The sequence below is a fragment of the Scyliorhinus canicula genome, chromosome 10 (genome assembly GCF_902713615.1).
Source record: "Scyliorhinus canicula chromosome 10, sScyCan1.1, whole genome shotgun sequence".
Lineage (NCBI taxonomy): Eukaryota > Metazoa > Chordata > Chondrichthyes > Carcharhiniformes > Scyliorhinidae > Scyliorhinus > Scyliorhinus canicula.
Window position 1 is genome coordinate 16830180 of NC_052155.1, and position 23466 is coordinate 16853645.

General features: G+C 45.0%; 1 protein-coding gene across 4 annotated transcripts in view; it reads left to right on the plus strand.

The window, feature by feature from the left end:
• Positions 1 to 6975: 6975 nt before the first annotated feature.
• Positions 6976 to 23466, plus strand: part of cep192 (centrosomal protein 192) — a 213953-nt gene continuing 197462 nt past the window's right edge. Inside the window, exons 1-3 of one of the 4 annotated variants that reach the window (XM_038808642.1) lie at positions 6976 to 7194; positions 16083 to 16269; positions 21793 to 21915. In XM_038808642.1, the coding sequence (XP_038664570.1) occupies positions 16103 to 16269; positions 21793 to 21915 (290 nt within the window). In that variant the 5' untranslated portion in view covers positions 6976 to 7194; positions 16083 to 16102. Of the gene's footprint in view, positions 7195 to 7368; positions 7570 to 16082; positions 16270 to 21792; positions 21916 to 23466 lie in introns of those variants that run through there. The other 3 variants (XM_038808645.1, XM_038808641.1, XM_038808644.1) reach the window with 3 other exon arrangements.

Consider the following 23466-nt stretch of genomic DNA (forward strand, 5'->3'; position numbering starts at 1 on the left):
CTGACTCGATTATAATTTTTTTTCCCCGTCAGGCAAATGTTAGTCATTCATTCACTGAGTACTGATCTCTCATTGAATAGATTTTGTTCAATATTATTTGTGTCTCAAATAGTATAAATGTTTGAAAATAGTATTCAATTAAAGGGATTTTGGGTTGACAAGCTGGTGGTTTATCAGTAAACTGACTTTATTGAATTATTTAAATGTATCCATTTGCAAACAAAATAAGAAGTCTGCCTTGGAAACAAAAGTGACACACTGTTAAATTATTAAAAATACAAAGTAACATGTACAGATATCAAAATACCACACATCTAAGGCTAGCTATTTGGAGAGTCATGTAAAACGTGACTTAAGGATTATACTTCTGCTGCCCTTATCCAATTGTGCATGGTAGAACAGTGGTTAGCATTGTTGCTTCACAGTGCCAATGTCCAGGTTTGATTCCCAGCTTGGGTCGCTGCCTGTGCGGAGTTTGCACGTTCTCCTTGTGTCTGCATGGGTTTCCTCTGGGTGCTCCGGTTTCCTCCCACAGTCCAAAGATGTGCAGACTAGGTAGATTGGCCATGCTAAATTGCCCTTAGTGTCCAATAAGGTTAAGTGGGGTTACGGGGATATGGTGGAGGTGTGGGGCTTAAGTGGTGCTCTTTCCAAGGCCAGTGCAGACTCGATGGACCAAATGTTCTCCTTCTGCACTGTAAATTCTATGTACCTCAACAGGCGCTGGAATGTGGTGACTAGGGGCTTTTCACAGTCACGTCATTGCAGTGTTGATGTAAGCCTACTTGTGACAATAAAGATTATTATTGATAAAAACGGTGAAGAACTCCAACACAAATAAATCGCTGTTGGCTTCCTCTAGTGACAAAGCCTCACACAAACCTCTTTAATCACACATCTTTCCTATGCAAGTATCATCAATTTGCAGTCCATCTGAAAATCTGGCTGCCAGATTTTCTGAGTATTCACTGAGCACTCAAACTGGATTTTGGGTATGACCGATTCACCACTGTAAGAAGGAAATGCAGCAAGGATTGGTAAAAAAAATCACATATTACAAGAAAAGGAAAATTGCATAAAATGAGCATGTTGCGGACATGATGGTTAAAGGACAAGTGGTAATAAATTTAAAAAAAGGAGAAATAAGATAAATCAGGGCCATTATAAAACCATAAGACATAGAAGCAGAATTAGGCCACTCCGTCCATCAGGTCTGCTCCGTCATTAAATCATGGCTGTTTTGTTTCTCATCCCCATTCTCCTGCCTTCTCCCTATAACCCTTGAACCCCCTACTCATCAAGAACCTATCTATCTGTCTTAAAGACACTCAGTGATTTGGCCTCCACAGCCTTCTGCGGGAATGAATTCCACAGATTCACCACCCTCTGGCTGATGAAATTCCTCATCTCAGTTTTAAAGGATTGCCCCTTCAGTCTGAGATTGTGTCCTCTGGTTCTAGTTTTTTGTACAAGTGGAAACATCCTCTTCGCATCCACTCTATCCAGGCCTCGCAGTATCCTGTAAGTTTCAATAAATTCCCCCCCTCGTCCTTCTAAATGCCAATGAGCACAGACCCAGAGTCCTCAACCACTCCTCATATGACAAGCTCTTCATTCCAGGGATCATTCTTGTGAACCTCCTCTGGACCCTTTCCAAGGCCAGCACATTCTTCCTTAGATACGGGGTCCAAAACTGCTCTCAATACTCCAAATGGGGTCTGACCAGAGCCTTATACAGCCTTAAAAGTACATCCCTGTTCTTGTGTTCTAGCCCTCTTGACTCTCAATACTCCAAATGGGGTCTGACCAGAGCCTTATACAGCCTTTAAAAGTACTTCCCTGTTCTTGTGTTCTAGCCCTCTTGACATAAACGGAAATATGTTTTTGATTTCCCCCTTTATAAGTGTATTTTCAATTTGGAGTGATCCAATTCTAATCCCAAACTAACACAAGATAAGGTAAAATAAGAGGGTTGATTTATTTTACACACACAAAACACAGAAAGGAGTTATGCCTCGTTTGCAATCCTACAATAAAAGGAATTAAGAAAAGAAAGGAGTGTCGGGCAAGACCACAATAAGGAGTTATAGTTTCTTGCGAGTTCAGAATCAAAGGTCCTTCAGAGGTTAGAAGGTGATCTGTCTTTTCAGAAGTGAAGATTTCCATGATGGAAGAGGCACATAGATGAATTTGTCTTGTAAGCACCTATAAATTAGTTCCTATGTTTCAGTAGTAGTGTCGATTGTGACCAGGGTGGCATGGTAGCACAGTGGTTAGCACTGTTGCTTCACAGCACCAGGGCCTCCAGTTCAATTCCCGGCTTGGGTCACTCTGTGTGGAGTCTGCACGTTTGCCCCATGTCTGCGTGGGTTTCCTCCAGGCACTCCGGTTTCCTCCCACAAGTCCCGAAAGACGTGCTGTTAGGTAATTTGGACATTCTGAATTCTCCCTCTGTGTACCTGAACAGGTGCCGGAGTGTGGCGACCAGGGTATTTTCACAGTAACTTCATTGCAGTGTTAATGTAAGCCTATTTCTGACGATAATAAAGATTATTATAGATTAATATTATTAATTTACAGGACCGAGCTCTTTCTGCTTCTACCTGTTGGGTGACAAAATGCTAGACTTTTTAAGTTCAGTTCCATGTCCCAATATTATAGGTTCTAACGGCTTGGAGGGAGGGATGGGCAAAGAATGTCGGCCTTGCTAGAGATGCTCATATCCCATAAAATATTTTTTTCCTTTTTAAAAATAATAAATTGAGTACCCAATTCATTTTTTTCAATTAAGAGGCAATTTAGCATAGCCAATCCACCCACCCTGCACAGCTTTGGGTGTGGGAGCAAAACCCACGCAAACACAGGGAGAATTTGCAAATTCCAAACGGACAGTGTCCCAGAGCCGGGATCGAACCTGGGACCTTGGTGCCGTGAGGCAGCAGTGCTAGCCACTGCGCCGCCATGCTGCCCTGTCCCATAAAATAATTTTTAAACCTCGTGCAGTAGCGAGTTCCACATTCCCACTACGCTTTGATTAAAGAAGTTTCTTCCTAATTCTCTTTTGGATTTCTTGGTGGCTATCTTATATTGATGGTGTAATATTCTGAAAGACTGGCCACCACCAAGTAAATCAACAAATAAATAGTTTATTAAGGTAAGTAACTATTTACAGAGAGTGAGATGAAGGCTACCATACTCCACAACTCCAAGCTGAGGCAGCAGCGCTAATCACTGTGCCACCCATAAGTTGCAGAAAATAAAAACTCATTGGCATGGATTGAAGATTGGCTAGCTAACTGGAAACAGAATTGACATAAATGGGTCATTTTCTGGTTGACAGAATGTGCCAAGGGATTAGTGCTGAGGCCTCAATTTTTTACAACTTATGTAAATAGCTTGGATGAGGGGCTGAAGACATGATTGCTAAATTTGCTGACAACATAAAGATTGGTAGGAAAGTCAATTGTAAAGATGATGTGAGGCTACAAAAGGGCATGTATAATGTGGGCAAATGTGAAATTGTCCATTTTTGTCGGAAAAATAAAAAAGCTTATGTAAATGGTGAGAGGTTGCAGAGCTCTGAGGTGCAGAGGGATCTAGGTACCCGAGTGCATGAATCTCTAAAGTCTAGTATACAGGTACAGCAAGTTATTAGGAAAGCCAATAAAATATTATAGCTTATGTGAGGGGAATTGTTTATAAAAGTAGGGAAGTTATGCTTCAGTTGTAAAGGGCATTAGTGAGACCACATCTGGAGTATTCTGTACAGTACTGAGTTTTAAGGAAAGATGTGTTAGAAGCTGTTCAGAGGCGCTTTGCTACTAATACCAGAAATGGGCAGGTTGTCTTATGGAGAAAGATTGGCAAGGTTAGATTTGTATCCACCAGAGTTTAAAAGAGTAAGAGGCGACTTGATCGAAACCTTTTAAGAACCTGAGATGTCTCAACAGTGGATGTGGAGACGATATTTTCTCTTGTCGGAGAATCTAGGACTAGGGGGTCACTGTTGTAATAAAAAGGGTCACTCGTTTAAGATGAAGAGAATTTTTTTTCTCTCGGAGGTTCATGAGTCTCTGGAATTCTTCCTCAAAGGTATTTTAAGGCAGAGCTGGATAGATTTTTGATTAACAAGGGGGTGAAAGGTTAACGAGCGTTGGTAGGAATCTGATCAATGATGAACTTATTGAATGGCAGAGTAAGCTTGAGGGGCTGAGTGGCCTACTGCTGCTAATTAGTACGTGTTTGTAAATCTTCTCTGCACTCTCCAGTGTCTCTATACCCTTTTGATAATATGGTGACCAGATATGCACACATTACTGTTTAAGGGCTAGATTTCTGATGTTGAGGCGGGTATCTCAAGTCAAGAAATTTCCCAACTCGGCAGACCACCTTGATAGAATGTTCTCTCAATTTTTATTTTATTGTGTCATGGGATCACTGTCTAGGCCAGCATTTATTGACTACCCCTAATTGCCCTTGAGAAGGTGGTAGTGAGCTGCCTTCTTGAACTGCTGCTGTCCGTGTGGTGTAAGTACAACCACAGTGTTATAAGGAAGGCGGTTCCAGGATTTTTTTCCACAATCTTTGCTCTGGGAGTGGTGCGGGGTGTAGGTGTGGGATACAGTTGGGCCCAGTGAACCTGGGCGCAGCTACTGACAAGGTTGGATAGTTAGAAGATCTGCGTCTGTTATCTGGGGCTTTGTTCCAGTTGTATTAAAGGCTGTTAGGCCCTTTAGCCCTCATCCTTCAAGCTCTCTCAACCCTATCCACTTCCCATGCCACATCCATGCCAGCCTATGCCACCCACCCACATAGTACCCAGGTCAACTCAAGCCCACCCCATCCAGAAATAACAACTTATGGTCACTTAAATATGAGGCCATCCAATTCTATTTAAACAGTTCTTGCTGTCATCATTATCCATGCTTGGCTGAAAACCCAGACTCATAAAAGGATTATCTCAGCAGGGGTTGTTTTGACAGCTGGAAACTGCTGTCAAGTTTGTTTGATTGACATCTTTAAGTGATTATAATAAGTTTTATTTAAAAATTTGTTCATTGGATATCCAAAAATGTGATTAGGTGGATTGGCCCTGCTAAGTTGCCCCTAGTGTCCAAAGGTTAGGTGGGGATAGGGCAGGGGTGTGAGACTAGGCAGGGGTGTTCTTTCAGACAGTCAGTGTAGATCGAGGCCTTCTTCTGCACAGTGGGGATTGTATTCTGTTCTATGATGTTGGCATCGCTGGCTAGTCCAACATTTATTGCCCATTCCTAATTGCTCTTGAGAAGGTGGTTGTGAGCTGCCTTTTTGAACCTGTAATCTTGGGTACATTTCAAAAGGTTCCGAAATCCGTGGTTCACAACTCCTCTGAGGGCCGGTGAATGCTGCTCCGATCCATAAAAATTGTGGGGAACTGGGAGATGCCTATCCCCGCAGTGCAGCTTGCGAGGTCAGGATTGCAAAGTGCACAAGTCTTGCTAATCATACCCTTATCCCATAGCTAGTGAAATTTGGGGGTGTTGGTAATGGGAGTGGGAACCCTGAAATTGGGTCCTGTCTTCCATTCTTAAATTACTTCAGAGTTATTCTGACTGCGAAAACCCGTAAACTATCTGGAGATTTACACTTTTGAGGGCGTGCTTGCTAATTTCCTAACTAATTCTCTAAATTCGGACTGCAGGACCACATCCTTCTGCCTATGTTGTTTGAACCAATGTGAACCATGACTGCTGGTTGATCATTCTCACCCCTCGGAGTTCTGCAGACATCCAGTGACATTAATGCGGCACAGTGGTTAGCATTGCTGCTTCACAGCACCAGGGACTGGGGTTCGATTCTGTCCTCCAGATACTGTCTAGCATTTTCTCCATGTGCTCTGGTTTCCTCCCACAGTCCAAAGATGTGCAGGCTAGGTGGATTGGCTATGCTAAATTGTCCCGAAGGTTGGGTGGGGTTGCGAGGATAGGGTGGGGGTTTGGGCCTAGGTAGGGTCCTCTTTCGAAGAGTCAGTGCCGGCTCGATGGGCTGAATGGCTGTCTTCTGCACTGGAGGGAATCCATGAATCTGAGCTATGACTCCTTGACCAGGAAGGCAACACACCATCCTGGATTAATATCTGCAGCTGCAGAAATGCATGTCTATTCCCCTAAATATTGACGCACCCATCTCGATTGTTCCTTCAGACTTTCTTCTACCTCCCTGGACAGCTTGAGCGACCCATGGTGCCATGGACATGGCTCTGACTGCATCCCTGGGATGAACCATAATTTTCATCAGTACTCAAAACCAAACACTAATTTCTTGTCCATGTCCTCATCGTCTCTGTAACGTCCTCCAGCCTTTACGAGACGTCTGCACACATTTATTCTCGGCCATCCCAAAATTTAATCGCTCTGCCATTAGCAGCCATGCCTTGTTATCTTGGGTGTTCAGTTCGAACCTTTCCTATCTTTAGATTTACAATTATTGTCACTTGTACCGAGGTACAGTGAAAAGTATTGTTCTGCGTGCAGTCCAGGCAGATCATTCAACTAGGAAAAACAAAGAAAACACGATAAATACACAATGTAAATACATAGAGAGACATTGGGTGAAGCATACAAAGTATATAGTGCTAAATATCTGCTAAAGAATCTTTGTCCAAAGTTCTGGTCCTCTTTCCTGATACCATAAGAATTTTTTTTCGATATCTCCTTCTAAGACTGACTGTCAAAACATGTTTGTATCGATATCAGTCTTGAGAAGGGGCTGGGGTCGTTTACTATACTAAATATAGTTTGCTAAATCAAACTATATTAAAAGGTCAAAGGTAGGTTTTAAATTTGGGGTTTGGGATTAAGTTGACGACATTGGGGGGGGGGGGGGGGAGGAATTGTTGAGGAATTGATGACAGGGTGGGAGCCAGAGGTTACATTTTAAGAGCAATTAAGATTGGCAGTGCTGGGCAAGAGACCAGATTTGGGCCTCATGACCTCGGCTTTATCCGGCCGCAAACCTCCATTGTCACTCAACACAGTCTATTTAATCTTCTCCCGGGCGTCCGCCCAACAAGCTGGCCGCCCCGAAATTAAAAAAAATAAGCCCTTCAAGTTTTCATTTCGTATCAGGGACAGCGTGACTCAAGAGGAGAAAAACAGCGCTTATTTATTGTTGGCTCGGGCCTGGTTGAATGCGAAGGAACCTTTCATTTTAACGGTGAGCGAGGGTTGGTTCGGGCGCCGGAGAACGCAGGCCCGGTGGAGGTATTCCTGTGGTGGCGGGGGAGGTTATTTTTGGCGGTTTAACGGCCGCCCTCTTTCAAATTCAAACCGTCCTGACGCTGAGGGACGCGCCGGGCTCGCGCCAGTCTCGCGCCTCTGGGGAAGACCGAAGGGGAGGTACCGCGCACGCGCCTGGCTTGAAAAGTAACCCCGCCCCCCCCGGGCAGACGGGAATCCGCCGACCGTTCCCACTCCCGGGGCCTAACCGAAGGAGCGGGCTTGGGGTGGGGAGGGTGACGGAAGCCTGCCCATCGGTGACAGTGCGTATCCCATCAATAAGCAGGAGCGCGCATGTAAACTTTGATGTAAGGTGAGTATGCCCTCGGTTGAACCATAGTCTTCGGTTGGCCTTTTCTTGTGTTTATTTGTGCGCCAGTCATCAAACTGTTCCCCTCACAATAACACCGCCCCCCCCCCCCCCCCGTAACTCTGCTAAAAGTTTGGCGCTATATTACCCATTGTTCTTTCCCCTCAGCGCACAGTTTAGATAACGCTGGTAACTAATGCACTTCTTTAATAAATTTGCAACAACCATGGTTGGGATTTGGGGAGCACTTGTCTGCTGGTAATTGTGTGGGGACAACCGATTCAGTTGTAAATATTACAGCCATGTTGGGGAAATTTTCACATCTTCTCCGGCCACTGGAGAGGTGCCAGAGGACAGGACTGGAGGACAGCTAATGCGGTTCCATTAGTCAAGAAGGGGACCAGGGACAAACCAGGTAATCACAGGCCAGCGAGTCTAACATTGTGGCACATTGGTTAGCGCTGCCGCTCAAACCTGGGTTCAATTCCGACCTCGGGTGACTGCGATGGAGTCTACATGTTCTCCCCGTGGGTTTCCTCCGGGTGCTTTGGTTTCCTCCAACAGCCCAAAATGTGCAGGTTAGATGTATTGGCTGTGCTAAATTACCCTTGGTGTCCACAGGTAGAGTGCTGTTTCAGAGGGCCAGTGCTGACTTAATGGGCTGAAGGAATTCTATAATTTCATTCTATTCTATCAGTGGTAGGGAAATTATTGGAAAAAATTCTTGAGGGGTGGAATTAATCTCCATGTAGGAAGACCAGAATTAATCACGATTAGTCAGCATCTTTTCTACTTTCCTTGTATTCCTCAAGTGCTTTATATGTTTTTAGTTCCCTGTACCACACGTATGCATCTTTTTTTTCTTTTTGACAAGATTTTCAATTTCCCTGGTCATCCATGGTTCCTAAATCCTGACCTTTTTACTGACACTTGCCTGTCAACTACTCCTTAAAAGACTCCCACATGCCAAATGTGGATTTACCCTCAAACAGCCTCTCCCAAACGACAGTCTCCAAATCCTGCCTAATCTGGTTGTAGTTAGTCGTCCCTCAATTTAGCACCTTAACCCTTGGACAACACCTGTCCTTTTCCATGAGTATCCGAAAGCTTACGGAATGTGGTCACTATTCGCCACATGTTCTCCCAGTGCAACTTTGATGACCTGGCCGGGCTCGTTCCCGAGTATTGGGTCCAATATAACCCCCTCTCTGTTCGGATTATCCACATATTATTCCAAAAATAACCTTCTTGGACACACTTAACAAATTCCTCACCATCCAGACCCCTAGCCCTAAGGGATTTCCAGTCAATATGTGGAAAATTTAAAGTCTCCCACTACAACAATCCTATTATTTTTATATCTATCCAGAATCTGCTTACATATCTGTTGTTCAACTTCCTGTGGGCTATTGGAAGGCCTGTAGTACACCTCCATCATAGTGACTGCCCCTTTCCTGTTTCTGATCTCTGCCCCCAGTGCCTCGTTACTTGATTCTTCCATGGTGTCCTCCCTCTGTCCAGCTGTAATATGTTCCCTAACCAGAGAGCTGCAGCTGTTCAAGAAGGCAGCACATCACCACCTTCTCAAGGAAATTGGGGATGGGCAATAACTGCTGGCCTGAGCAGCATTGTCCACATCCCATCAACAACAAAAAAACTCTTCAAAAACTTGATTACTAGGTTGTTTTTAAGTAAGATCTTGGAGATGGAAACGTTTAAAGAATGAAATCTTGTTTTCATATAGTCTGTTTTCTGAACTCGGGCGGCACCCAAGTCCATTACAGCCAATGAATGACTTGAATGCAGCCAGTCTTGTAATATAAGAAGTATTGCAGCTAATTTGTGCATAGCATGTTTTTGCAGCATTGCGATAAAGACCAGATTATTTGAAGGATGTAGGGAGAAAATTGCAGAGAAGTAATTACTTACAGAAAGCTTTAGAGCAATTAAGATTACCTTGTTAAAGTCTTAAGCTGTAGTGAGTGTTTGAGGTATAATTAAGACTCTTGTACAGTTGACCTCCTTGCTATAATATTTATTATATACATCACTTGCCTGTAGCCAGTGCTTAATGTGGGCACAGTGCTTCTATGAAGAGTTCTATCCAGGGCTCCAATGTTTTCTTTCGGTTTTTGTTTTAATAAAGATATTTTATTCCAAACATACATTACATCAACAAAATACACAGTCCATCAAAGCACAGCAAACAGCTTTTCCCATTTTAACCCCCCCCCCCCCCCCCCCACACGCTGCAACGAACATCTCCTCAAATAAAGTCATGAAGAGCCTCCACAGCACCTCTAAATCCTCTTCTGACCCCTTCAACTCAAACTTGATCTCCAGCCAGAGAAAGTCGTGCAAGTCCCCTGGCAGAGGCCCCAAACCTCTCCAACACGCCCATAAACGGATCAGCCATAAACAACAGCCGGTCATTTGCGTACAACGACACCCGATGCTCCCTTGCCACTCAGCCGACCCCCAAAGGGCCATTGCCAAGGGCTCAATCGCCAGCACAAATAACAATGCGACAGCAGGCACCCTGCCTCAGTCCCAAAATACCCAGAACTTGTCTCGTTCATATGCACACGACGCATACACCTCCCAATTCTGATTAAGCTCCACAGTGGTTCCTAATTGCCGCTCTCACCTTCTCACAAAACGCTTTGTCCGCTAGGGGCAACAATGGTTAGCACTGTTGCTTCGCAGCGCCAGGGTCCCAGGTTCGATTCCTGGCTTCGGTCACTCTGTGCGGAGTCTGCACGTTCTCCCTGTGTCTGCATGGGTTTCCTCCGGGCGCTCTGGTTTCCTCCCACAAGTCCCGAAAGACATGCTGTTAGGTGAATTGGACATTCTGAATTTTCCCTCTGTGTATTCAAACAGGTGCCAGAATGTGGCGACTAGAGGCTTTTCACAGTAACTTCATTGCAGTGTTAATGTAAACCTACTTGTGACAATAAAGATTACTAAAAAATGAAGTCCTGAACCGAACCTCCGCCTCTGCATCTGCCCTGACTAAGATTCACATCTAGCCAATGCGGTGCGTAGTTGGAAATCACAGTTTCCGCATATTCTGTCCCTACCACACCCATCAGCACTGCCTGACTCACCACGCAAAACTCAATTCTAGACTACACCTTGACATGTGCAAGAAGAAGGAGTACTCCCTCCCGGGTTCTGAACCTCTACGGATGCACTATCCCCATTCTATCTATAAACCCTCCCAGTTCTCTCGCCATCCTTGACCTTCCGATTTGAGATGGGGCTCGACATATCAACCTCGGCTCCATAACGCAGTCAAAACCCCCGTGTGAAATACTGGTCACGTCCTCAGCCTGACCTGATTTTTCACCCGGAGATGCATCTCCGCTCTCAAACTCTTCAGGCGATCTCTTGACTGGTCTGTTTAACGCGCGAAATTCCATGTCACAATTTTCATCAGAGGTTTGCCTCACCCTCGGTTCTGTCTCACCCAATCCCACTCTAAACCAGGTACCCCTCCCCCTGCCCTGTCCATGATCATGCATATCCTGAAAACCTGCCACGTCGCGCCCCCCTCCCGGGAAGCAGGCCAATCCTTGCGCCCAACCACCACCATTCCCGTTCACTAGCATTGCCTGCTCGTGTGGCAACTACCACCCAAAGGCCCCCATACAAGCCTTTTCCCTGAGCCTTAGCCTGAGCAACAGGCCTGCAACCACCCTGAATATCAAAAGACCCAAATACCAAAAGACCCAGAGTCCCATCTAGCACATCCCTTGCATGAAAAAACAATAGAATTCAGAAATAACCTCCGAAAAAAGAAGACGTAGGAGGGGGGAGCGATTTACCCCCCCCCCCCCCCCCCTATAAACTTGTAGCTTTTGAAACCCCCCCCCCCCCTTGTAGGCAACCCAGAACAACTGTAACTCCCAGCTTTCATGTACTTATCTCCTCCACCCCATACCTTCCCATAGTTGTCCCCCAGCTTAAGGTCCTTTAGAAACTCATTGGCTTCCTCCGGTGTCTCAAGATAATACTCCCGATTGTCATGAGTCACCCAGAGACTGGCCGGGTCCAGCACCCTGAACCAAACCTGTCATCTGTACAACACTGTTTTGGCCTTGCTGAAGCCTGCACAGCTCAGTGCCAATTTACCTTCCCATTCACAGACCCGCTTCACCTTGGCCCATCTCAGGATCCTTCTCCTTGTCCAAAAACGTGAGCATCTGCACAATCACTGCCCACAGCGGCTCCCGTTCTCTCAGTTTCTGCCTACAGGGCCTATGGACGTGATCCATTTCTGGGGCCTTGTCCAACACTACCTCCTCCAACTTATCCAACATCATCGACACATACTTCATGGCACTCGTCCCCTTCACACCTCCGGCAGCCCCACAATCCGTAAGTTCTGTCGTGTGGACTTGTTCTGCTCCTCCACCTTCGACTGCAGTGACTTGCATAGATCCCCCAAGATCCTCACCTCTGCCTCCAATAACACAATATGGTCATTCTGGTTGGACACCACCTTTTCCATCTCACGGACCGTCGTCCATGCGTTTCGAGGCACTTTTCCACCTGATTTTCTACCCAATCCAACATTCCACTAAGAGGTGCCACAGCTCCCTCAATCACCTTCGACCAGTCACGTCATCTCCTTGCTGTGCTGTCAAAATTCCTCCATCTGAGGCTTTCCCACTGATGACAACCCTTCCCTGCCATTCTCACAATTGGTGCTGTGCCACAGGTCTCCTCCAACTCCTTAACCGGGTCCTTCACTGTATTCTGCCGGGTCTGATAGCCAGTAGACATGCCAATCCAGGGACAACATCTTCTTTTACATTTTCCACTCCACTTCTCTGCCAAAACTACCCAACTAACGGGTAAAAAATGCCAAAACCAATGCCATTGAGCCGGAGCTGCCTTGTGTGTGACCACTCATTCCATGGTCACCACTGGAAGTCCGTTTTCTTTCAGTGTTGTTGGCTGAAGAATAAATATTGGTGAGGACTGAGAGTGGGTTCCGCATTAAGGAGTTTAGGCAGCTAATGGCACAGCTGCTGACAGGATGGTGGAAGGCGTGCATAAGATACCAGTGTCAAAGGAGGGGTTTGTTGGTGGGAGTGATTAGAAAAGGTAACAGCAAAATTCATAGTGATTTTAAACACAAAGATAAAATCTTCAGTTTGAGGTACAAGGGGAAGCAACCTGCCTTAAAATGTTGTTTACTTTGATTGCATTCTTTTATGGTGAAATAATTTTTTGTATCAGGCCTGGGAAATTGGTCGTCATTTCCTTTTGTGAGGTTGATAATTCCCAGTATAGCCATGCAAGTGGCAGACTAACCATAACAGCATGTTGCACTTATAAGACATAGGAGCAGAATTAGGCCACTCGGCCCATCGAGTCTGCTCTGCCATTCAATCATGGCTGATATTTTTCTCATCCCCATAACTATTGATCCCCTTGACTGACATCTTTTTAACCATGCCAGTTGTGGCTTACTAGCAGCCATTGCATCAAAGTTATATTGTTGCGCCTTCCAGTCCCAATCTGTGAGTACATAACCCAGGCTGCAACTGGGTATACTATTGAACCTAGGCCCTGTCCATTTTTTTAAGGTGGGCATAAAATTCCATGGCTTTATTTTGAAGAAGACTGGGGCAGTTTCCTCTGATTTTGGCCGATGTTCATACCTGCAAAAACTCAGATTATCCAGTTATTATCAAACTGCAGTTTATGGGATCTTGTACACCGATTGGCTATTGCATTTCCTATGTTGCAACATTGATTACACTTCAGATGTACTTTATTAGCTTTTACGCTCTTTGGAATGTCCTGAGGTCTTGAAAGTTGCTGTATAAATGAGAAGTTTTCAGTTGAAAATATGGTCACGGATTGTCGCCCATGCGTTTCGCCGAAGTGTAACCATAAAAATTGAATGCTGAGCCAATGATGGCCTCAGCTCAAATATTGTGTTCAATTTTGGACATCATTATTCAGGAAGGATTTGAATAATTTGGACTGGGTACTGAAGAGAGTTCCTAAAATGGTTACAAGAATGACGGATGAAGAGATTTTCTAAAATGGTTACAGGAATGATGGATTAAGTGGTTCGACTGGTGATACGGTTAGGAGATTTGATAAAAGATGTTTAACATTTATGAAGAGTTTAGTTGCATCTGTTCTTCTACACTATTCTTTGATTCTATGATACAAAGAGGGATGATTCAAAAGCTAGGTCAAAGAGGTGGTTTTAGAGTTGGGGAGGAAGATTTCGGGCAGAGAATTGTGACATTAGATGAAGGCATCTGAAAGCCTGGCTGCTAGTGGTGAGGTGAAGGGGTGTGTACAGGAGGGCAGACTGAGAGGTTATAGAGATGGGCAGGGGCAAAGACAGTAGATGATGGCGACCAGCCATCTTACGCCTGGGGCGTGGGCATTGCTGATAAGGCCGGTATTTGTTTTCCTAATTGCCCTTGAATTGAATGGCATATAGGACATTTCAGAGGGCCATTGCTGTGGATCTGGAGTTGCATGAAGGCCAGACCGGGTAAGGATGGCAAATTTTATAATACAATACAGGGATGCTATAAATTATTCTTGTAGTCCAACAGTTTTGAACCTTGGATAAGAAACCTGCCAATTGTGAAATTTATTCTTGTTGCCTAGTCTCTTGAGTTCTGAATGTGATAGACCAGAGATCCAACTTGCTTCATTCCATTTAAAACAAAAAAACAAGTTAATATGTGAAATAGGTGCCTGCCATATGGTCCCTTGGGCTTCCTCTGCCATTCGATAAGATCATGGCTGATCATCTACCTTGCCTCTGCTTTCCCACTCTATCCTTCGATCCCCTTGTTGTCCAAAAAATTATCGATCCTGGTTCTAAATATACTCAACTGAGAACTCGCTGGGGTAGAAAATTCTGAAGATTCACATTGAGTGGAGGAATTTCTCATTATTTCAATTCTAAATAGCCAAGCCCTTTTCCAAGGACTTGGAGCCCTAGTTCTGTCTCTCCAGTCAGGGAAACAATCTCTCAGCATCCATCCTGACAAGTCCTCCTTAAGATTTCTGGTATTTCATGGTAATTTGGGGGTAGATCTGTCAGAGTCTTTGAAGCACAGAAGTAGATGATTCAGCACATCAAGCCTATGCCAGTTCTCTGAAAAATAATCCAATCTGTTCCATTCCTCCACTCTATCCCTATGTCTCTTTAGATTTATTTCCCGAAACTGTCCATTCAATTTCCTTTTGAAATCATTCATTAATTCATTATCCACCAGTGCAGGCAGAGTGTTGAAAAATGAGAATTGCTTAGTGTCATGAGTAGGCTTCAATGAAGTTACTGTGAAAAGCCCCTAGTCGTCACATTCCGGCGCCTGTTCGGGGAGGCTGGTACGGGAATTGAACCGTGCTGCTGACCTGCCTTGATCTGCTTTAAAAGCCAATGATTTAGCCCAGTGTGCTAAACCAGCCCCAGTTCCTGGTCATTATCACTTTGCTGCATAAAAAGTTCTTCCTCACATTCCCCTCTTGTCCAACTCTTGCCTAAAACCTTAAATTTGTGTCCCCTAGTCCTTGTACCATCAGCTAATGGGAACAGTTTTGCTTTATGTACCTTATTACCTGTCATGATCATGTACACCTTTATCAAATCTCTGTTCCAAGGAGAATTAGCCCAGCTGCTTCAACCTCGCCTCGTAGCTAAAATCTCTCATCCATGGCTGGTAAACCTCTTCTGCACCCTCTCGAGAACCCTCGACATCTTTCCAGAAGTGTGGTGACCAGAACTGCTCGCTCGGTACTCCAATTGTGGCTTAACCAGAGCTTTACACAGGTTCAGCATAACGTCACTGCTTTTGTACTCAACACCTCTATGAAATCCATGATCCCATATATTTTGTTAACTGTTCTGTTTTCGGCACTTTACATGCTTCACAACCAATCAATTACTTTTGAAGTATAGTTACCGGTATGCAGCTAAGTATGGGAGAAACTTCGGGGTGCTGTGATGCAGCGGGATCTGGGTGTCCTCGTGCATGAGTCACAGAAAACGAGCATGCAGGTGCAGCAGATAATAAGGAAAGCAAATGGAATGTTGGCATTTATAGCAAAAGGAATTGAGTATGGCGGTAAGGAAGTGTTGTTGCAACTACACACGGTATTGATAAGACTGCACCTGGAGTATTGTGCAGCGTTTTGGTCCCCTTATTTGAGAAAAGATGTCGTGGCATTGGAGGCAGTTCAGAGGAGGTTCAGAGCCATCCCTCATCTATAGCTTGAAGTATGGAATCTTTTAAGCCCACTAAAGTCCTGCTTAACATACTTTGAAAGATGGCACCTCTACAATGCTGCGTTTCCTCACTACTGTCAGTACTGTTAGCCTAGAGATTATATACACGTCCTTAATGGGACTGGAGTCTATGATGTTCTGACTTTGGCAAGAATGTTGGAACCTGTTGTTGTAGGTAGTATTGAGGTTACACTTTTTCTTCATGTTTTATTCCGTTTATTTATTTCAACCTTTTTTGCAGGTGAAGATCAAATATCTGTAATGGAAAGTGACAGAAATCTGGAGGATGAAACCTTTCCAAGTTTTCTGTTGCAGTCTATGAGGGTCAACAGCAGTGAAATGCTGGAAAATGTCACAGTTTCTTCAAATTTTGGACTTCCTGTAGCTGCATCAACAGTTGCTAAACATCAATGTGATTCGGGCAACAGGTGAGCCGTTTAACCACGTGCATTTCTTGTTTAAAAAATAATGTTTATTAAAAAAAATTTCATAATCAATACAACCCAAAACAATCAAACAGGAAAAAAGACAAAACATTGCAATCACAAAAAAAAAGGAAAACACCAAACCACACCTAATTAACCTAAATACAAAAACAAACGTAAACCCCCGAACAACTGACGGTGACCAACTCCTTAAAAAAGGAAATAAACAGTTGCCATCTTGGATAAAACCTCTCCACTGACCCCCGATGGTGAACTTGACCTCCAAACGCAGAAATGACATTAAGTCAGCCAGCCAGGGCAGCACGGTGGCGCAGTGGGTTAGCACTGGGGCCTCACGGCGCTGAGGTCCCAGGTTCAATCCTGGCTCTGGATCCGTGTGGAGTTTGCATGTTCTCCCCGTGTTTGCATGGGTTTCGCCCCCACAACCCAAGAATGTGCAAGCTAGGTGGATTGGCCACGCTAAATTGCCCCTTAATTGGAAAATATGAATTGGGTACTCTAAATTTATATTTTTTAAAAAGTCAGCCAGCCAAACAGAAGCACTAGGCGGAGTGGGAGACTTCCAACGAAACAATATTCGCCTCTGGGCTATCAACGACGCAAAGGCAAGGACTCTGCCTTCACCCCAGACTGTATCACTGGTGAATCCGACACCCCAAATATGGCCACCAGCGGACACGGATCCAAATCTACATGGAGTATCTCCAAAATAAACAAAGAAAAGTACAGCACAGAAACAGGCCCTTCGGCCCTCCAAGCCTGCGTCGACGATGCTGCCCGTCTAAACTAAAATCTTCTACATTTCTGGGGTCCATATCCCTCTATTCCCATCTTATTCATGTTTTGGTCAAGGTGCCCCTTAAACGTCACTATCGACCCTGCTTCCACCACCTCCTCCGGCAGCGAGTTGCAGGCACCCACTACCCTCTGTGTAAAAAAAAAAACAAAAAAAAAACTTGCCTCATACATCTCCTCTAAACTTTGCCCCTCACACGTTAAACCCTAATAATTGACCCCTCTACCCTGCAAAAAGTCTCTGACTATCCACTCTGTTTATGCCCCTCATGAAAAATGAAAATCGCTTATTGTCACGAGTAGGCTTCAATGAAGTTACTGTGAAAAGCTCCTAGTCGCCACGTTCCGGCGCCTGTCCGGGGAGGCTGGTACGGGAATCGAACCGTGCTGCTGGCCTGCTTGGTCTGCTTTAAAAGTCAGCGATTTAGCCGAGTGAGCTAAACCAGCCCCTAATTTATATTGCTCATAATTTTGTAGACCTCTATCAGGTCGCCTCTCAACCTCCTTCGTTCCAGTGAGAACAAACCAGGTTTATTCAACCTCTCCTCATAGCTAATGCCGTGTTAAAGAATGAAGTCCAAAAACCTGTAAGTTTGGGACATCACCAGAAAATATGCATATGGTTAGCTGCCCAAGAGAACAATGCTCACACATATCCTCAACATCAGGGAAGAACTTTCTCATCCTTGTCCTGGTCAAGTGTGTCCTATGCAAAACCCTAAACTGAATCTGGCTCAGCCGAGCATATGGAGGCTTGGAGTTAACCCTCTGAAAGGCCTTATTCTACACCACCATCAACAATGGGATCCAAATAACTCTACCATTTTGCCCTCACACCACTCGGCGAAGCAGAATTTGTTGAAAGGATATGACTATATATATATATTTTTTAAATTTAGAGTACCCAATTCATTTTTCCATTTGAGGGACAATTTAGCATGGCCAATCCACCTATCTTACACATCTTTGGGTTGTGGGGAGAATGTGTAAACTCCACACGGACAGCGACCCAGAGCTGGGATCGAACCTGGGACCTCGGCGCCATGAGGCTGCATGGTTAACCCACTGCGCCACCGTGCTGCCTGGATATGTATCCGAAATAAATCCCCATCAGGCCTAGCCAGAGACAGAGGCCGGGGTTCTCGGAGCTGCAATCGTGCTCTGCACGGGGGCGGAGAATGGCATCAGACCTGCGATCGGGCCCGACGCTGCTCCCGTGATTCTCCAGGGACAGGAGAATTGCCGCCGATCACGTGCGCGCAGTTGACATGGTGTCGGTTGAGGGCCAATGAAAGAGGCCCCCGCAGCGATTCTCAACTGGCCGAGTTCCCGCCGGCGCGGTTCACTCATGGCTTCACCTGGCGGGAGCTCAGAGTGGCGGCTGTGGACTCAGTCTGCGGCCGCCCTGGTTGGGGGAGGGGGGGGGGGGCGTATCCGTCAGCTGGAGGGGGGTCTTCCAGGGTGGCCAGGCTCGCGATCGGGGGCCACCGATCGGCGGGTGTGCGCGATCTGTGCGGGGCTATATTCTCGGGGCCAGCCCGCGGTGTGGGTCCGCCATGTTGCACGGACCCGTGGTCAGAAGTGCAGGGCCCTGTAACGGCAGCCGGAGCTGCGAGGAGCACACCAGGGCCCTGCTAGCCCCCTGCAAAACGGTGAATCGCTCTGGACTTTCTCCAGGAAAGTACAGTGATTTGCGCCCGTTTTCTCACTGCCATGGGGACATAGCCCCATTATCAAAGAATTTCGTCCAGAATCATCTTCAGGGAATAGGGTAGTGCCAAAGGAAAGGGAAAGAAAAGCTTTACATGAAAAAACGCGCACTTGGAAATACCTAAAGAGACTGGAATTAGGCAGGTGAAAGTTCTCGACTAATTCCTTAAAACTGGCAAAGGTCCTCTCCACGAACAGGTGCCCAAACGAATCGAAGAACAGGTGCCCAACTCTTCACCTCCCAAGATTTAAATGTCGAGTCCAAACCAGCATGTCAGAAAAGGCGAATATTGTAAATAGGGCCACCGAAGACAGGAAAGGAGCTTGAAATGCTACCTAAACTGTTTCCAAATTCTAAGGGATTAGATGTCCACTGGATTTGAAGAAAATCTAATGTGGAGGGGGGGGGGGGGGGGGGGGGGGGGGGGAGAGGGGGAGAGGCAATGGTGCAGTGATTTTTGCAAGAAGCATAGATGTAGTGCAGGAACGAGCTACATTTGTTTCTTGTTGATTTGTAAATGGCTTGATTTGTTTTTAAATTTATAAAGGAATTTTCGGTTCGATCCCGGCCCTGGGTCACTCCGTGTAGAGTTTGTACATTCCCCCTGTGTCTGCGTGGGTCTCACCCCCACAACCCAAAGATGTGCAGGATAGGTAGATTGGCCATGCTAAATTGTCCCTTAATTGAAAAAAATAATTTGTACTCTAAATTTATAAGAAAAAATAAAGGAAATTTTAATCTGTTAAGAGAAAATGCTAATTCTAAGGACCTGGTTTTGAGAATTTTGGGTCTGGCTATGTGAGTTATTATTAATCATGATGTTAGTGATCGTCTTTCTAGCTTGCTCTCCGGGTTTAACTGTAGCACCTTCCACATATTGGAGCATAAGTAGGCCATTCGGCCCATCGAGTCTGCTCTGCCATTCAGTTAGATCGTGATTGATCTGATGTGATAATCTCTAACTGAGTATAGGAATAGGGATGTTTTACTGCATAAGGCATTGGTGAGGCCACAGCTGGAGTGTTGTGTGTAGTTTTGGTGTCCTTATTTGAAGAAGGATGTTCTTGCTATGGAGGGAGTGCCGCAAAGGTTTACCAGGCTAATTCCTGGGGTGGCAGGACTAAGTCTGTTTGGATTCTTTTTGAGTTTAGAAGAGTGCGAGGATCTCATAGAAATGTATAAAATTCTAACAGAATTAGACAGGGTTGAGTCAGAAAGACTGTTCCCGAGGGTAGGAGGGTCCAGAACTCGGGGCCATAGTTGAGGATGCGGTAAACCTTTTAGGACTGGGGTGAAGAGAAATTTCTTCACCCAGAGAGTGGTGAATCTGTGAAATTCACTACCACAGAAAGTAGTTCAGGCCAAAACGTTGTGTAATTTTAAGAAGGAATTAGATAGATATAGTTCTTGGGCTAAAGTGGGGGAGGAGGAGGTGGGATCAGGACATTGAACTTGATGATCAGCCATGATCATAATGAATGGTGGAGCAGGTTCGAAGGATCGAATGGCCTCCTCCTGCTTCTATTTTCTGCGTAACTCCGCTTTACCGCTGGACCCCCATAACCCTCGACTCCCTTATTGATGAAAAATCTGCCAACTCCGCCTTGAACATACTTTTTTGAAATAAATTTAGAGTACCCAATTCATTTTTTCCAATTTAGCGTGGCCAATTCACCAGCCTGCACATCTTTGAGTTGTGGGGGTGAAACCCATGCAAACTCCACATGGACAGTGACCCAGAGCCGGGATCGAACCTGGGACCTCGGTGCCTTGATGCAGCAGGGCCACTGCGCCACCATGCTGCCCTAACCTTGAACATACCTAATGACCCAGTCTTTATAGTCCTCTGCAGTAGAGAATTCCACAGATTCACTACTCCGCAGAGAAGAAATTCCTCCTCTGTTGTAAATGGGTGAGACTTTTCTCTGAGATTATGCTCTCTAGTCCTGGACTCCTATTAGGGAAAACACCTTTCAGCATCTACCCATTCTCAAGCCTCTTGAGAATTCTATATGTCTCATAGAACATAGAACAGTACAGCACAGAACAGGCCCTTCGGCCCTCGATGTTGTGCCGAGCAATGATCACCCTACTTAAACCCACGTAACCCGTATACCCGTAACCCAACAATCCCCCCATTAACCTTACACTACGGGCAATTTAGCATGGCCAATCCACCTAACCCGCACATCTTTGGACTGTGGGAGGAAACCGGAGCACCCGGAGGAAACCCACGCACACACGGGGAGGACGTGCAGACTCCACACAGACAGTGACCCAGCCGGGAATCGAACCTGGGACACTGGAGCTGTAAAGGTTGCCTCCCATTCTTCTGAACTCCAGTGAGTACAGGCACAAATAGATCACGTAGGTGCTTGTGGTTTGTATGAGAACCATGTTCTCTTGACAGTTTGTCTTGAGAGACTCTGAGCAGTCCTAAATATACTATATTGACATAATAGACCTGTAGTTTGTGAGTCAATTCTGCATGAATAATATGGACAGTCATGTGAGACCTTCTTGGAGCCATTAACGTTAAATGCTGCAAGGGACAGCACGATGGCACAGTGACTAGCACTGTTGCCTCATGACACAAGGAACCCGGGTTCAATTCCGGCCTCAGTGATTGTTTAGTTTACATGTTCTCTCCGTATCTGCATGGGTTTCCTCCGGGTGCTCCAGTTTCCTCCCACAGTCCAAAGATGTGCAGGGTAAGTGGATTGGCCATGCTAAATTGCCCCATAGTGCCCAAAATCTTTGGTGGGGTCATGGGGTTAGGGCAGGGGCGTGGGCCTAGATGGTGTGCTCCTTTGGAGGGTTCGTGCAGACTTGATGGGCCAAATGGCCTCGTTCTGCACTGCAGGGATTGTATAATTCAATCTGAAAGTCGTAAACCAGCCCCTTTTTCTGAGACATTGAAATAACAGCATTATTATTCTTTAGCAAATGAATATAATTTTTATGTAATTTCCATGTAAATTCAAACACGTGTCTTGCAGAATTCCAGATATTCAAACTTCATACTTGGAAGAAGGAAGATTTTCCAGAGCGGAGATACATCCATCAAATGTTTCGAATTCGGAAACCTGTAAAATGTTTGCACTTAGTTTTAAAGATGAACTGTAAGTATCTGGTCATTCTCATGCTTCAAAAATATATTGGGGTTGATGGAGAAATAGTTTGGTTTTAAGGGCTGTCTTAAGGGTGGATAGAGAGGAAGAGACGTTGAGGAAGGAAATTCCAGAGCTTAGATGATCTTAAAGTCCTATATTCTGGAAATGAAACAATGGATTCAAAAACCTCAAATGTTCACCAAGGCAGGGACACAAAGCAGGAAACTAGGTCAGTTAGCCTCACATCTGTCATTCGGAAAATGCTGGAATCCATTATTAAAGAGGTAGTAACAGGACATTTAAAAAAAAATCATAGTGCATCAGGGAGAGTTCACAAGGTTTTATGAAAGGGAAATTGTGCACAAAGTATTTATTCGAGTTCTTTCGAGGATGTAACAGACTGGGTGGATAACGTGAAACCTGTAGATGTACTGTTTGTGGATTTCCAAAAGGCACTCAAAGATTACTGCAATATAAGCTCATCGTGTTGAGGTGACATATTAGCATGGATAGAAGATTGGCCAGCTAACAGGAAACCAAATCAGGATAAATTGGTGACTTTCAGGTTAGCCAACTGTAATGTTGGAGGGATCTTTGCTGGAGCTCTAACTATTTATGGTCTCCTAATAATGTCTTGGAGGATGGAACTGAGTAAATTGTAGTGAAATTTGCTGGCAACACAAAAATAGGCAGGTAGGAATCAAGTTGAGGTTCTAAACTCTGCAACGGGATAGAGTTGGGTTAAGTGGGCAAAATTTTGGCAGATGGTGTGTAATGTTGTAAAGTCTGAGGTTATCCATTTTGGTGGGAAGAATAGAAAAGCAGGCTATTATTTAAATGGCAAGAGTGTGCAGTGCAGAAAGGCCTGGGTGTCCTTGTAGATGAAACACAAGCTATCATGCTGGTACAGTAAGTAATTTGGAATGAAAATGGAATGTTAGCTTTTATTGCAAGGGGGGTGGTGTCTAAAAGCAAGGAAATCTTGCTACAGCTGTACAGGGCATTGCTCAGATCTTAACTTTAGAGTACTGTGTACAGTTTTGGTCCTCCTTATGGGATATGCTTGCATTGGAAGCAATTCAGAGAATGTTAATTAGACTGATTCCTGCTATGAATGACTTGTTTTACGAGGAAAGTTTGAGCAGATTAAGTCTGTATGCGTGGGAGTTTAAATGAATGAGAGATGATCTTATTGAAACATCTCGGAATTACAGTGGATTTCACAGAGTAGATGCTGTGAGAATGTTTTTGCCCCCGGTGGGGATGGAATAAGGGGACGCAGTTTTATAAATAAGGGTCTCTCATTTAAGTCTGGAGGAATTTCTTCTGAAGGTTGTTGGTGTTTGGAATTCTCTTCCACAGAAAGTAATGAAGGCGGGGTCATTGAATATATTCCGCATTGATCTCGACGTATTTTTGATCTAAAAGGCAGTTGAGAGTTATGTAGTGGGGTAGGCAGGAAGGCTAAAAGGCCTGTTAAGGCCAGAAAAGCTATAAGCTTATTGATTGGTGGAACAGGCTTGATTAACCAAATGACCTAGTCTTCAAATTTCTTAGCAC